The sequence below is a fragment of the Sceloporus undulatus genome, chromosome 1, assembly GCF_019175285.1.
Source record: "Sceloporus undulatus isolate JIND9_A2432 ecotype Alabama chromosome 1, SceUnd_v1.1, whole genome shotgun sequence".
In the NCBI taxonomy this organism is placed as follows: Eukaryota; Metazoa; Chordata; class Lepidosauria; order Squamata; family Phrynosomatidae; genus Sceloporus; species Sceloporus undulatus.
In genome coordinates, this window is record NC_056522.1 from 101,582,753 (window position 1) to 101,599,080 (window position 16,328).

At 37.9% G+C, this 16,328-nt stretch overlaps 1 protein-coding gene across 2 annotated transcripts in view; it reads right to left on the minus strand.

Annotated features, from left to right (window-relative positions):
* The window catches only part of NKAIN2 (sodium/potassium transporting ATPase interacting 2), a 718,671-nt gene that overhangs the window by 573,007 nt on the left and 129,336 nt on the right, over positions 1 to 16,328 (minus strand). Inside the window, exon 1 of one of the 2 annotated variants that reach the window (XM_042480275.1) lies at positions 3,891 to 3,936. The exons of the other annotated variant lie outside the window; for it this stretch is intronic. Coding sequence (XP_042336209.1) covers positions 3,891 to 3,920 — 30 coding nt within the window. The 5' untranslated portion in view covers positions 3,921 to 3,936. Of the gene's footprint in view, positions 1 to 3,890; positions 3,937 to 16,328 lie in introns of those variants that run through there. 2 annotated transcript variants of the gene reach the window in all.

Genomic DNA, 16,328 nt, shown 5'->3' on the forward strand with positions numbered 1-16,328 from the left:
TTAAAAGTTTAACCGTCTGAGAGGTTAAAGACAAGTTAAAACCATGAACATGCACATTTTGGAAAAAGTGAATTAGGACCCCAAAATGAACATGTTTTGACTTGATGCTAGTATACTACCAATGCTGGCACCAGTTGAACATCCAAAGGGAGGACATTGCATAAATAGGATGATACCACAGAGACGGGCCATTCCCATGTTCCTAGATGTGGAAGACAAAGAAGGAATTTCAAGCATATCTCGTTTGGTCATGTGAGAGGCACTCCTTCAACTACTGAGGTCTAAACCATATCATCACAAGCACTTTGAATTCTGAGTAGAAGCATATTGGCAACCAGTTTACTTTAAGAAACATTTTGACAGCCAGACTGGTGACATGTAGTGTCATTCTGCAACTCCGATCAGAAATCTTGCTGCTGTATTTTGCATTAGCTGTTATTTTTCAAGTCACCTTTAAGGGAGCCCAACACTGAGTGCACTGCAGAAGTCTAACAGAGGGATTTCCAGTGCATTCAGTACTGTGGTTAGGTTGTTCCTGTCCACAAAAGGCCATAACTGGTGAACCAGCTGAAACTGGCCCCAAGCATTCCAAGAAATCCCTCTGGGCATCCAGTTACAGCAGGGGTAGGCAACCTTTTTGAGCCGGGGGCCGGGTTACTGTCCCTCAGACAACTGAGGGGCCGAAGCCAATAAATAAATAAATAATTTTTAAAAAATAAATAAATATATAAATAAACCAGGACAAATGTAGGACAAAATTTTCAAATGGAAGACACTTTTTTAAAAAAATGGAGGACACGTGAAAAAATTTGCAGATTTTTAAAAAAATGTTAATATAAATGCATGTTTCTGAGGCTTCTATAGACAATTGCCCCCCAAAGGCCCCGGCGGCAATCGGCGACAGGACCAGGCTGGGGCCGGTCCCAAGGCCTCGCCGGGCCGCATCCGGCCCGCGGGCCGCAGGTTGCCTACCCCTGAGTTACAGGATCTAGGAATACTCCCATGCTATATGTACCTTCTGTATCAGGGGAATGATACACTAACAAGGACAGAATATTTAGCCAGTTCCCAGAACCAATAACAACCAAGCAACAGAGCATCCATCTTATTGGGTTTCAGCTTCAATTTACTGGCCCTCATCCAACCCAATAAAGAATCCAAGCACCAGTCCAGCACCTGTACAGCCCCAGCTGATATCAATGTTAAGGAGAAAGAGAGCTGAGTGTCGTCAACCTACTGATGGCACCCCACACTCCCAATGACTTCACCAAGTAGTTTCATGTACAACTGGACAGGGGGTGGTGGTTTGTAAAGGTGTTTGAAGCCACCCAACCCCCATTTTTTAATTTAGCTGGTCGTCATACAATCCGATATTTGGAAATCAACTGAAAACAAAACAGGACATGATGATGTGGATCACTTCCAGCAGTCCATGGGGAGGGGTTGTATAAGTGCAAAAATGCACCCTGCCCCTTCTGCAATTGCACATCCCAATATAGATATCAAGCAGCATGGGGGATAAGAGGAAGCTGTGCCACTGTACAACTTAGTAGCTGTGGAACAGAACAGGAATCTCCAGTGCTACTCTATGGAACATTCCCTGCAGATAGGGGTAGGACCACTGCAAAACAGTGCTTCACACTACCCCCAACAGAGGCAGTCCAATAAGATACAATGATTCATCATATCAGAAATTTCTGAGAGATTAAAAAAATAGAACTTCACCATCTTTCATCCAGAGTAGGTCATCAGACTGTTCAGCACTGTTCTTCAGTTTAAAACCAAACTAAAATGAGTCTAGATAATCTGCTTCATCCAAGAACTTCTGAAGCTTCTCAGCCACTTGCCCAAGAAGGGAATATTAGTGATGGAGATGTTCTCACATAACTTTGGGTCTAAGGAGTTCCTTTTTAGGAAAGGGCATCCCATATTCTCCTATAAGGCAACCCTGACATTAACCAAACATGGTATCCACAAAATTAATCCACCATCTTATTAACCAAGATAGTTAACCCAAAATGGTTAACTCAAAATGACACCATTAAGATTTGGTGTCAATCCAAAAAATTCTCCTTTAAAACAAGTGTGTCGGGGAGGGGAGTCCTTTGGCTTTTTTTTTTTTTTTTGGTATTATTTTGCTGTGTTTGCAGTTTCCAGTCTAGTGTAGTGGCAAACCAACCATGTTTTAAAGTGGGATTTTTTTTTCCTGGTTTGACAACAAATTTTGACAGCAAGTCCAAAGCAAGAGTACAGTTGGCCCTCCTTATCCACAGATTTTTTTATACACAGATTCAAGCATCCACGGCTTGAAAATATTCAAAAAAAGTATAAATTTCAAGTATTAAACCTTGATTTTTCCATTTTATATAAGGGACACCATTTTACTATGCCATTATATTTAATGGGACTTGAGCATACACAGATTTTGTGATTCACGGGGGGTTCCTGCAACCAAACCCCAGAGGATAACAAAGGTCCACTGTCTGTACATCCAGAGGAAAGCCCAACAACATTAAGGGAGGGGGTTGACTTTCAGATTTGTGAAAGATTTCCATTACTGATCTCATCCAACCTGTGTCCCACCTTTGGTTGCAGTGTATTTATAAACTAGTACAGTTAGGAGTCAGGAGTCTAACAACATCTGGCAGAGTACAAGTCACTGGCTCCTATTCTTATAATTGAACAGTCAAACAATCCTTGCACTTGATTTTACAGAAGTGAGATTTATTTCAAGAGCTTTTAAGTTAAACTAGCATTACTATAAGTGGATTACAGAAGGGGTTGTTTTGGGGAGGGAGGATGCAGGTGAAAGTAATTTGCAATAATGCACCAATACAACCAATCAGTCTATTTCCAATGAGGTTTTAGGCTTCAGGAATATGTCATTGTTCACATTAGGAGCTGGGATGGGGGGAACTTTCAGATTCACAAAATAACATTTCTTCTGGCCAACATATTTGAAATATCTTTTTCAGAATCACTCTTAGGCACAAAAAAAATTAAGTCTTTTCCTACCAACTCTATTATAAAGTATTACTTGATTAATCTTTCCAAAGAGAAGAGACCTGGAAGCTTCATGGGAAAGAAAGGAAGGTGAGTCAAGCAGAATGGAAATTAGCACAATAAATATGGCTACAGTTACTGGCACTCTAAGAAAATGATAAAAAAAATATCCAACCAACACTTGTGAGTGTGTCAGAAAAATCATATGGCCACCAAAAACAAATGAACAAACAACCCCCCCCCCCAAAAAAAAACCTGCAAAGCCCTCCAATACCTTTCTAACTTTGGCCTGTTACAGACAGCCAAAATAAAGCTGCTTCGAGTCACAGTGGAGGTATGGTGTTTCAATGATGCATGTGTCCTAAGAGTCCAGAAGTCACACCAAAGCCACGCTCCAGCCCTAAGGAATGGACATGGCTCTGGTGTGGGCTTCTGGACTCTAGGACTCATGCATCATTGAAACTATCATGCCTTCCTCGAAGCAGCTTTATTTTGGCTGTCTGTAACAGGCCATTGGAAATTGAAAGATATGGAACATTTTAGCCAATGAGAGTAAATGCCCTTTTAGTGTCAGGGCTATGATAATTCTTCGGCCACACCAACTCTTTGTAAGAGCATTTTCTTATGTTTATTGATGGTCATCAAAATTATTTATTAATGCAAATCCTGTCAAGTATTAAAATACTGTGATATATCGCTGTGGCTATCCCATTACATGCCGCTATTAAGAGAACTATAAATAAGATATTAAAGACATCAGACAGAATCTATCTTATAGCACTTACATCGCGTAAGTTTAATGTACCTACAGTTCTCAACATTGTGATGAAACAAAACATACAGTGCATCTTAACAGTCAATAACCATTGCAGTAAAGGTGTACTTACTATCACATTCCAGGAAATAAGAACATTCATGTGACTTATCTTCTTGGAATTTGTCATATTTTGTCATCAATGCTATGAAGAGAATAATATTATATTTTCAAACATAATATTTTGTCATTGTAACTGTTTACTTGAAAATAAAATGCTATTGACATTTCCATTCACTTATAAAGGTGGCAAAACCATGTTTCAGAGCTTCTGCATATGAAAGGTTCCCCAAATTTGAGCTGCCTTACTGACTGCTGTAGCCTTTATACAGAAACTGACTATCCATGAAATCAGGGCTGGCCAGTTTTCCCCTGAGAGAAGCATTTGATAACAACAGAAATGAAGCTTTGATCACCAAAATGTACTTTGATAGTGCATCAGTTGATTTTAATACTGAGTAGCAAAATGATTTGCTTTATAAACTTTTGCTGATGGCAAAAGCAGAACACAAGAAGAAAAATATATGAAATCTTTTCTTCTCTTCAGAAGCTAATCTTTCTGAGGCTTTCACTCACCATTAAAAAGACTCCTTTGAAATAGATAAGAAATGGATCTGATGATACTGATTACTATGGGGTGCAGATTATATCCCTGTTTTTATGAACAGGCAAAACAGAGGGTTTAGTTTACTGCTGTTACAGTTGTAAAAGGTTTGTATGGAAAGAACCAAACTGTACAGAATAATGTAAAATAGATTATCAGGGAAAATGTTCATTTAAGCTTGCCAAATAAAAATAATAACTATCATTTAGATGTAGGCACAGAAAGAGATAAAAGTTCATGCTTCCAAAAGATGAAGCTATTGTACATGTGTGTGTGTGAAAAACTATTTTATTTCATTCATCATTCATATCCATAACTGATGAGGTGAAAGCAGCTTAAGGGTATAAATATTTCCAAAACACAGGATAGGACAGGTGGTACTATTGTTACAAAAATCTAATATGCAAAATATGGAATTCACATCAGAATTAAATGGTGTAACTAGGGCACAGAGAAGTGAACATACAAATGGGGAAGCTATGCCTATTTTTAGCCATATGCCAGTGCAAAATCTGCTTGTGAAAAGCAGACTTTCCCTTCATTTAAGCCAGTGTATTGATATTATTTGTATACCACCAATAACATATTGAGATAACTTAGATAACAGCATTGTGTAGTGGATTGAGTGTTTGACTGCAACTCTGGAGACCAAGGTTCAAATCATGGCTTGGCCATGTAAACTCACTGGTTGACGTTGGACAAGTCACAGTCTCTCAGTTTCAGAGGATGGCAGTGGCAAATCTTCTCTAAATAAATGTGCCAAGAAAACCCTGTGATAAGTTTGCCATAACATTGCCATAATTCAGAAATGACTTGGCAGCACAGCAACAACAACAACAGGAGCATATGTCGCACATTACATTTTTAAAAAGATTTGTGAATTAAAACAATGATCTAAACAAAGATAGCCTAGGAAGGAATGAGTGAAGGGAGAAGAGAAACACATGAAAAAATAAACATGAACTAATAGTTCAGTAATATTGGGGTGTGAATTAGGAAAAAAAAACCTGAAAGAAGTTGTAATGTGATACATAATTGCAGCTTGACCCTCCAAACAACATATTAAGACTGAAATCCTACAGTTAATCGGAGAGCATTTTTTGCTGTTCTCCATCAAGATCGTGAAGAGAGGTTTACTCTTGTAAAAGAAGATCTAATTTGGCAAGCCTCCTCATGAGGTGGTGGAAAGCTGGTGATTCTTTTAAACTGGGACAATAGAAATAGAAATATTTTGTTGCTATTCTTAGGTATGTTGGGGAAAAGATGGATACAAAGTCTAAAAACTCCTCCTATGGCATGACCACAAAACAGGTGACTATCTGTGTCAGCCATGGAGCTGGTTTGGTTCATTTATTTTTTTTCTAGAATCAACAGGAGGTTAAACAGTACAGAAATTTTAAAAAAATGGACAGAAACAGCCAAATAAAATTCCCAACTTCTACCATACTGCATTCTATGGTGCATCATTATAGGTAAAGGTAAAGGTAGTCCTTTGACGTGAATGAGTAGTCGTAACTGAATATAGAGAGTGCTGCTCATATCCGTTACAAGACTGAAGAGCCAGTGTTGTCCCAAAATGAAGCTGTGGTCCTGTGGCCAGCATGACAGCACTGGATGCTGTTACCTTCCTACTGAAGTGGTACGTACTTAACTATTTACATTTGCATGCTTTCAAATTGCTAGATTGGGAGAAGTTCGAACTAGTGACAGGAGCTCACCCCATCCTGAAGAACTAGGGTCTCTAACTGCCAACCTTCCGATCTTCCGATCATCAGAATTGGCGTCTTAACCACTAAGCCATCACACCCCAAGCTGCATCATCATAGTCTTCACTATTTTCATTTTTAAAAAATCACTCTCAAGATTTTCATTAGAAAGCTCTAGAAACTTTTCATTGTGAATATAATCTTGAGTGGTTTCATCAGAAAGCTTATTTTGAAGTTTACTGGTGTCCACGAACAACTTCTCCACATCAGTTCATTTATGCAGCTACTTCCAGCATATAAACCACATGATGTACTATACAGTGGTACCCCGGGATACGAATTGATCGCGTTACGAAATTTCCGGGATACGAAAAAAATAGATAGGAAAAAACTGTTCCGGGTTACGATATTTTTTTCAGGTTGCGAAATGTATCGGGTTACGAACGCCGCGGCAGAACGAATTAATTTCGTAACCCGAGGTAGCACTGTATAGCATTGCACTATAAACAGGCCTCCTTGTCTACATTCACAGCCATGCTCACCAGCCTGACTTGCAATTGCAAGTAATGTGATAAAAGAAGTTCTTGGGAACAGCAGTCTTTCATGTTGGAATGTGTTTCAGTTCATCCACATTCCATAACTGGTAGGTTTACATGACAACTGCTCACAGAAGACTGAAAAAATATGTTGCCATGTAGCTGCAGATCCAGTAGAAGTGCTATAGAATGAAACTGCACATTATATGGTTGGCTAACTATGTGTGGTACATCTTCTCATCTACTTCATGGCACAGTGAAAGAACATGATAAAAAATCATGGTGCTCCCATATGATGCATCTGCTACTCCATGATTATCCTTTAGTTCAAGAATGAGCATATGGATGGGCAAGAATGTGTCTGCAAGAGCAACAAGGAGACCTAAGACAACAACTATCTCCTTTTTTTTCTAATATATCAGATTGCAGGCCATATAATCAACATCCCTATGGTGTCAGCAACAGCCTGGATTTTGTTCATATCTTTATTATTTGGGTGTTGTTCCAGAAGTGCAATGGAGTTTCCTTTTGCTGACTAACTCATTAAATAATGAGATCAGACACAGAGAACTGGGTTATAAAATGGGCAACTTTATTAAAATTCAACCTATTTAACTTTATTTCTTGAGAACTGCAAACCCAGGGGGGGAGAACCTTGTATAGGAACAGCTGGCGGATGGTCTGCTGCAAGACCAATTCCCCAGCTTCCAAAAAGGGCGAAAACACCTGAGCCCCAAGGGCAATCCATAATTCGGGTTGCTCCTGGCCAGCCCTCATCTACAAGGCCAGCCCAAGACTTCCCCACTTAACTCTCAAGACTTAAGTGAGGGTTTGAATCTGAAACCCGCCCCAAGGCAAGTCTCTTTCCCTTTGTGTTTAGCCTCAAGACATAAACCTCCGTTCCAAAGACCCACCTTCACCCTTTAGGAGGGTGCCGAGGTGCTCAGCGAATTGACTATCTCTCCCTGCCTATGCATGAGGCCTATTTATGGCCACACCCTAAGCCAATCATCCAATTCCCCATCCAACAGTGTAGGGTAGGCAAAAAACCCTTGGGAAAACAAGGGCAAAAATTCCTACCCGGCTCCGAAGCAACCAGAATGAATCTTACACTGTCATCGAGGTGGGAGGGTGGGCCAGCTCTTATGAACTGACAGGGAGGCAAGGGCGGGAGAGCCTTAAATAGGCTTAGCCCTGCCCCCTCCCTGTCTAATGACTGCACAAAGCACATCATTTTTATTTAAATCTTCTGGTCTCTCCAATGAGAGGCCAGCAAAACTTTCTCGCTGGGCCAATGGGCCCCGAGAACCATATTTCTCACATTTGACAATCAAGAGTTTCACTGATTCAACTGTATAATTTACTCTAACATCTACCTACAATGACCTCGATGGGTATGCCATAAGCTTGCCATGTGCCCTTCTCTGTTATGCTGCCCATCTAATACTGCTCTCCTCTATTATTTTTGACATAGCACTGACAAATGTCTTTGAACACTGCAGATTGTGGTCATGCAACACGGTGCAACACATAACTACCATAAATCTTATAAGCAGGGTTGTAAGTCAGGACAAATGCACAGTCTGTATTTGTTTCCAATAGGTATCAAGATGGCTAGTGCCATTTCCTCACTGATGTGTCATTAATAAGTGATGTCAACCATGGTACTAGTTCAAGGGCAAGCCAGAATGATAACTCCATTTTTAATCACACAAACAGTGTATTCAAAGAGCTGTTAGAATGAACAGTCATTGTAACTCCTTATCTTCATGGTCTTTTTCATGGATAATAAGAAGACATCATTGCCATCTCTCTGTAGATAAAGAAAATTTTGCTAAATAGAATGGCAATTATGCAATCATCAGAATGTGTGTTACTGTGTCAGAAAACATTCTGAATGGAGAGTACAATTTGACCCACACAACAAAAGTATCACATTTTTGTCTAGATCTTTGAGGTCACTGAAAGCACTCTGAGAAATATTTCAAATGAGTCTACCAGTTGAGACAGCAAATCACAGATGGATACATTAGACCATAGCAGAAATGGACAAGCATCTTATATGTATAGGTATACCAACTGTCTTCACTGTTTCTGTTCAATAGTTTCATCAATCCACCTGCCTGACCAGAATGTTTCAGTTCAGCTTCTCTTGATTTGCAAACATTTCAAATTCAGAAATATCCAGGTATTAAAGTATCATGAAGTATCAAATAAACAAACAAACCAAACTGCTTTCAAACAGTAATCAAATTTCAAATATGATCTCCCCTTCTGCTCCCCCCCCCACACACACACACACTGAAAAACTGGCTGTCTAACTATAGTACATTCATTTTCAATATTTGCATAATGGCTGTCATTTTTCTAAGATGACAGCTGTTGCCCAAGTGGGTTTGTTTGAGATTTTAGCTCATTGTTGAGAAGTCAGGCTGCAATTATGTAACCAATTATAGCTTTCTGCTCAATTTTTTTCCAGGCCTACTACCTTTTGTGGGTTACTGCTAGGCTTTGTTTCATTTAGGAATAAGGATTAAGGGATTAAGCCAGAGTACTCTCTGAAAAGATAGGCTTTGAGCACGGTTTGAAAAAGACACAGAGAGAGTTCAAGGTAGATTATTCTGTGAAGTTCTAAGCACCATCATATTATTAGAAGCACTGGTATTAGTATTACTTAGCAACAGCCCATTCTGCCAGGTAACTATACTGAAAGATCCAGTTTTAAGCTGTGGTGCCAATGAGAATGCCATCACATGACAACTACTGAGGTCTCTGCTCTAAACATGATATCTACTCAGATGCATCCTATTGCTCAGTAAATCAAAGTGATATATGCCAGCATCTCTTCAATCAGTGTTGGGGTTCTGTCTTCTAGAACAAACTTGTTTCTGCAGCTCCTGAGGATAAAATACAAAGCAATAGATTCAAATTAAGGAGTTTTTAAACACAGATTAGTTGGCCACCACTCAGGAGTGCTTTAGCAATACATTCCTGCACTAGCAGGAGATTGGACTAGATGGGTCACAGGTACCTTTCAACTCAATGGTTCTGTGATTTTACACTCAGATGAGGCAGTTCAAGACTGTTCTCCATATATCACTACAAATGAGACATTCAAGCTCTTGAATACAGCTTGTAAGGCACCCTTGTTTCTCTTGATCTGCTTCTGTTTTTAGGTGCATTTTGTTACAGCTTTGCTTTCTGCTGTGGACACTGAAATGGAGAGGCTGGGGACTGCTGAAATTCCCCTCAGATTGAGGATGTCTAGCCCCCCCTTATGATCAGGCAAACTGGACCATTGAGGCCTGAAACGCACAGGCCAAAAAGGGCAGCAGATGACACACACACACAGAGACTGTCAGGAAGCTGCTCCACAAGCGCCTAGGGTGAGCCGAAGCTGGCCAAAGAAGGAGTGGCAAAAAGCTGCTCCTTGCTGGTGGCTCATTCAGGGCCACAGTAGTGGCCAGCTTCGGAACTAGAGTCCTGTTGCCACAGTCCCATGCTGATTGGGGTCTGGCCAGGGTTATAGTGGTCATAGGGTGCTCCAAGCTGCTCATCTGCTTCACCCCTAAGACTCCCATGTCATTGAGCCCCCTGAAGAATTACTAATAAGATGTGCATGAAATTATCAAGTGCACACAAAAAATATAAGATCTGTCACAGTTGCCCCTCTCCCCTGGAAATTACAAAGGCTGCACTATCCCATCCACAATTATCTGAGAGTATGCTATACAGAATACATGGATAGAACTTCTAAGCATACATTATGCTTGGAGAAGTCTTTATATTTAAAGACTATTGAATGTTAAAATATGAGGGCCCTTCTACTGAGATTCCACCTAAACATTAGGAAAAACTTCCTGACAGTAAGAGCGGTTTGACAGTGGAGCACACTCCCCTGGAGAGTGGTGGAGTCTTCTTTTGAGCTCTTTAAACAGAGGGTGGGCAGCCATCTGTCAGGGGTACCGTACTTTGATTCTGTGTTCCTACATGGCAGGGGATTGGACTAGATGGCCCTTATGGTCTCTTCCAACTCTATGATCCTATGATACCCTACATCTGATTGTCTATAAGTCAAGGTTGGTAGATATACATGCTTTGTTTTGTTGCATTTTCTTCTGACACATCTCCAGTGTCTGAGGATAAAATAGTAATGAGAAGGGACAGATGTATTAGGATATCCTACAGAGAACTTTGTGTTTACTTAATAGGGCCTTGCATGTTTCTCTCTCTCTTTTTCTAGATATATTTATTGCAGAGGGGTATTATTTAGTAAATTTTGTTATTTGTCATTCATTATTTTGCCACTGCTTTCCTGTAAGATTGTTTCCTGCTTCAGTTGGTTGTTGTTCTTAATTTAATGCCATGTATTCTGTGTTTACTTAGCTTTAAAAAATGTATTTGTAAGTAAGCAAAATTAATAATGATCTGACTGTTAATGTTGTCTTACCAAATATGACCTTTATTAAATTTTAGTATAAATGATAGCCATATATGACCCCTAGGTGAACTCTGGTTGCCTGTCCGCCATTAAAAGCCAAGCGAGAAGACATGTACTCACAACACCTGAAAGCATAGTCATCTTAAAACATTGTCATTCCGGATAGTCTAGGAAATTGCAGATGGGATTACCATTTTGCCCAAGAGGTGCAATGTTTGCCTTCCCAGAGGCGCTTACCCTCTCCCTGGTTCCATTGTCCGAGCAGATTAAGATCACCAAGACAATCAGACCTAGTCATCCAGGTGTTAGACAAGCTATTATACACCTTTGCTTGAGGGGTCTTTTGCCCCTATAAAAACCCCAGACTTTTACAAGTCTGTATGCCATCTGAGAGGTCTCTATACTCCACATCACTTTGACCTTTGACTTGGCCACTGGCATTTCCATTCAAACTACGCTATGGAAGGGGCTTGTCCCATCACCATTCTTCCCCATCCGATACCTGGAGGCAAATCTAGACTCTGGTAAAGTATTGCCCTAGTGAAGCCTGGACTCTTTACCCACACTAACCTCTGATATTCTTGAGCCTTGTGCGCGCGTGTGTGTGTTAGTGAATTGTGTGTATTTCCCCCTTATTAATAAATTGGATATTAGTTAAGCAAAGTCTGTTTCTGTTCCACTTCTTGGATTTCCTAGTCCACTCAGTAAACGCAACCTCACAGGGCTGTCATAGCACCCCCCCCTCTTGCGTGATTGAGCTAATAACATTAATAATAAATTCCCCTGACCGGACCCTTGGCTACAGTTTAGGCCATTCCATGTTAAAAACAGTGTCAGGGTCCCCGCCTTCTACTGTACTTTCATTTAAAAAGGCATTCACATGTGATACATTTCTAAAATTTCATTTTAATTCTTATCTAGATACATAATTTTTTCTTCTACTATCGCTTAGAATTTAATTTTAAATGTCATCTCTTCTTCAAAGCACAATTTCTTTTTTCATTTAACACTTGTGCTAGTCTAACTAGAGAATATTTGAAGTTGAGTTGAATAGAATTTTGTAAACATAAATAATACCTATACAATACAATTTAAATGCAAGAAATTATTAGTCATTGAACACATTAAAGTAATTTAAAAAATAAAAAGTATTAAAATATAGTACTTAATAACTGCAAAGATGAAAGTAAGTTAAAACAAAGTGACATAAAAACTCAAGATTATAATAGCATAGCAAGTGTCTACAGTGAATCAGAACTATACTAAATTTATTTTTGTGCCATTAACAGAGCTGGTCTGGCTGACAGTATTTGCAATGAAAAACTAAAAAATAAAAGATGAAGCCATTTCACAATAAACCTAAGCATGCAGTTGCATTATTCCCGTTTCCTTGACAACCTGCCAACATTCATGACCCAAGAAAATTCCCAATTGAGTTGCTGATCCAGATGTTTAATAATTCAGAGGTCTGTTTCCCTCTTTGGGTGGAATGGCATTTGTCACTAATGACTGAACCACCAGCAAACAGCTCTCTGTCTTAATGTGCCAAGTGTGATGTGATGTCAGCTTTGTTAAATTAACTAAATCACCTTAGATGCCTTTCAATCAAATAACACAGAGAACAAAGGATAAAACACACCACTTAAAGAGCTGTTTCTTTCCTTGCAGTGCTTTGACTATCATTTTATGTGCCCTTCTTTGTTAAAATGCTTTCTTCCAAAAGTGAGTCTGAAATGAAATACTAGTTTATATCAAATGGCTTATTATAAGCAGCTGATAGCTACATTCTGCAAGTGAACTACAACAGTAATGTGTCATGCAAAATATTAGGAAAAGCTTAACTATGGCATAGATGGAGAGTTTATTCCATTAGTCTGCAAGCAGTACTACCTTAGAAATAATTGTCGATGTCGTATACTTGGTTTATTGCTAATCTGATTGCATGTTAGTTGAGTTAAAACACAAGACATTGTGCCTTACCTAGTCTATATGCTCACAAACTAAAAGATAGTGTTGCATCATATATTTCTGGTTTATCCTCACAAATGCTTTCCAAAGACATATTTACTTGACCAGCCCACACTGGCCCTCTATTGTTCAGATGGACAGTGATATTCAAAATTTCAACATTTTCATATGTTCAGATGAAAAGAACTTGGGTGGAAAGAATTTGAGATTGGATTAACAGATTTAAATATCTAAGACTAGGGCTTTGATTTTTTAATTTTTCAAAATTACGTTAGAAAGTCATTGTCACTTTTTATCTTCTTCATCTGAGAGGCCTCTCATTTTAAAAACTATGTCTGGCAAGTACAACACAGCCCTTGGAATAGCTGACAACTACTGAATTGGCTGATATAAATGGAACAGAAATTCATTTCTGTTCATTTTTTTAAAAAAACCTACTTATTAATTTTTTTCAAGTTTCTTCATATTTAGGCAGAGAGGTTAAAATTTTGAATGCAGAGGAAAGTAAAACTGGTAAGTGAAAGGAAAGTGAAAATTCACATTACACATTTTGAGGGTCCTGGGTTTAGCAAATCACCTGTACCAGAACAAGAGAGTTCTCTTATCTTAAGTACATTACTCATTTTTGGAGACAGAAATCAGGTATATAAGTGACTACAAGTGGGAGCAACACTTGTATGTACTACCTGAGGTAGAGAACAAAATATGTATGTACTACCTGAGGCAGAGAACAGGGTAAGAAGTACTGTATTCATGATATGATTTTATGTACTACTTTTTTCCACCAAATCTGAAGGCCTTGAAAAAAGTTAAACCACATGAGAAACAGGAAGACAATATTTTCCACTGGAAACTGTTTGCTATATAATTTTAAAATATTTGAGAAGGAGGACAGGGGAGAAAGGTGATTCTATAATTCACTGTATCAGGGACAGAAGAGATTTGCTCAGGAAAGTGGAGAGGCTTCTGATGATGAATGGAAATCAATTTGCACCACTGAGCTGGAATATATAGGAAAAAAGCAGAAATGAAGCATGGAAATACCTTCAAATAGGAGGTACTCTACTAGAGGAAAAAAAATAACAAGAAAAATGGTGATACCAAAAGAAGTAAAAACAAATAAGCTTAAAGCACAATGAAATAAGCTATGGTCACACACCATTTGTAGTTAACTCTGAGCCTAAGGAGAGGTGCTTCATCTTTTAGGCAGGTATACTCCCTTATTACATGACCCATGGAATGACATAAAAGTATTTCAGAAAGAACTCTAAAGCATGTGTGAATTATTGTATTACTGGACTGCAGAAAAAGACTACAGTTTTATTTGATAATGTGAAATGCATTTTTAAAGCAGGCATCACTGAATCCTATATTATACATTTTCCCTAGGTAGCTTAAAACTGATTGAAGAGGGGAAAAAATCAAGTCTGCTTTTTGTCTAAATGATTCTTTTTTTTCAATACCAGTATTTTAGAAATACAGCTAAATACATTTTTAAAAAGCAACTTAATTATAGTGACACTTTGCTAGCTATGAATTACTCATCATATCCCTTCAGCTGAATATCTGGTGCTTGGTATTTTTGAAAAAGGATAGAATAACAAACTTCAATCTTGAACAAAAAGTGATCAGCAAAATGTGGATACTGAGGAAAAGAAGAGCAGCAGCTTTAAAATCAAATCAAGGTTATCTAATGGTCTTCCTAAGACTGTGCCTCTAAAAGACAGCCACCCACTAAATACTCCTTTGCCCCATCTTTCAAGTCACCAGAATTTATGGCACCTCAGGGAGATTCAACTAAATATATAATCACATCATATTACATTCCTGCAGAACAAATGATATGTGTTTAAATATAAAATACTATTCTTAACATTTCACATACAAATATCTAACTGATGGCAACAAACTGATATTTTTCCATGCTGAGTCTGCATTGCTATGAACCTGCTTCTCATTCCTTTATTTTGCTCTGAATAAAATCTGCTACAGTTTCTATGTATACTTAATATTTGTATTTTCTTAATATAAAAAACATCCAAAATATGCAGACATAACCTAGCATAGACATCATAACACACATTTACAATAACATACAAAATATAACCTATATTTCACAAAATATAACCTAAAACGTAACATACAACATTTAACATATAACTTCCAGCCTAGCAGGCTTTGTCCTTCTTTCATTTGTCTTGCTTATCTTAATTTGTAATATTCAATGGTATATCCTATTTTTGATCTCAATATGCCAACGCTATTCTCTTACATAACCTTATCTATTTTCCTATAGATTCTTTTCCATTCTATATTCTTATAAATTCTATTCTTTCATACATTCCATGCATTTCATTTGTCTTGTTTTGTTTGTACATTCACGTATATAAATAAATAATAAATAAAACTTTATTTATATCCTGCCTCTCTGTCCATGACAATCAAGGTGGCTTACAGTTAAAAGAATACAACAACAAAGTTTATTGATTAGTCAACAGACCATATCAATAAAAAAAAATACAAATTACAAAATATCAGGGTATCAAAATACATGTATACAAAGTTAAAACTTGATCACACTTGAAGCTCATATAAAATTAACTCCCATATCCCAATAGTTGTCCCTTATCCCCTCTGCTATTTATAATAATGTTAGAAATCCTTAAAAAAAATGCAATAAGAAGAAACAAAAGGATTTAAGGTTTTTCTTGATGTCCTGCCATTTAACTTTGTTATTGTTTTTGAATAAATTTGAATTTTTTGTAGTAATCTTAATTCCCAAATATTTTGCTTCTTTGGCAATTTGAAATTTTGTTTGCTTTCTCAAGTTTTCTTTATCTTTTTCTTTCATGTTCATTACCAGCATTGTTGTTTTTTCTTCATTTACTTGAAATCCCAATATTTCACCATATTCTCTGATTGTTTTCAATAATTCACTAATATTTTCATTTGGATTACCTAGTGATATCATCAAATCATCCTCAGCAGCACACAGCTTAAACTCTTCATTTTTAAACATACATTGAAATGAACAAAAGCGAGCAGATGGGGCTACAGCGTATTCAGAGGGCTGGTTCAGTTGGTGGCCGGTTTTGCTATTCAGGAAAGGCCTGCCAGAAGAGATCTGTCTTGACAGCTTTTTAAAGCTGTCTAAGCTGGTAATATGATAGATCTCCTCGGGTAGGCTGTTCCATAATCTGAGAAAATAATAATAATAATAATAATAATAATAATAATAATAATAATAATAATAATA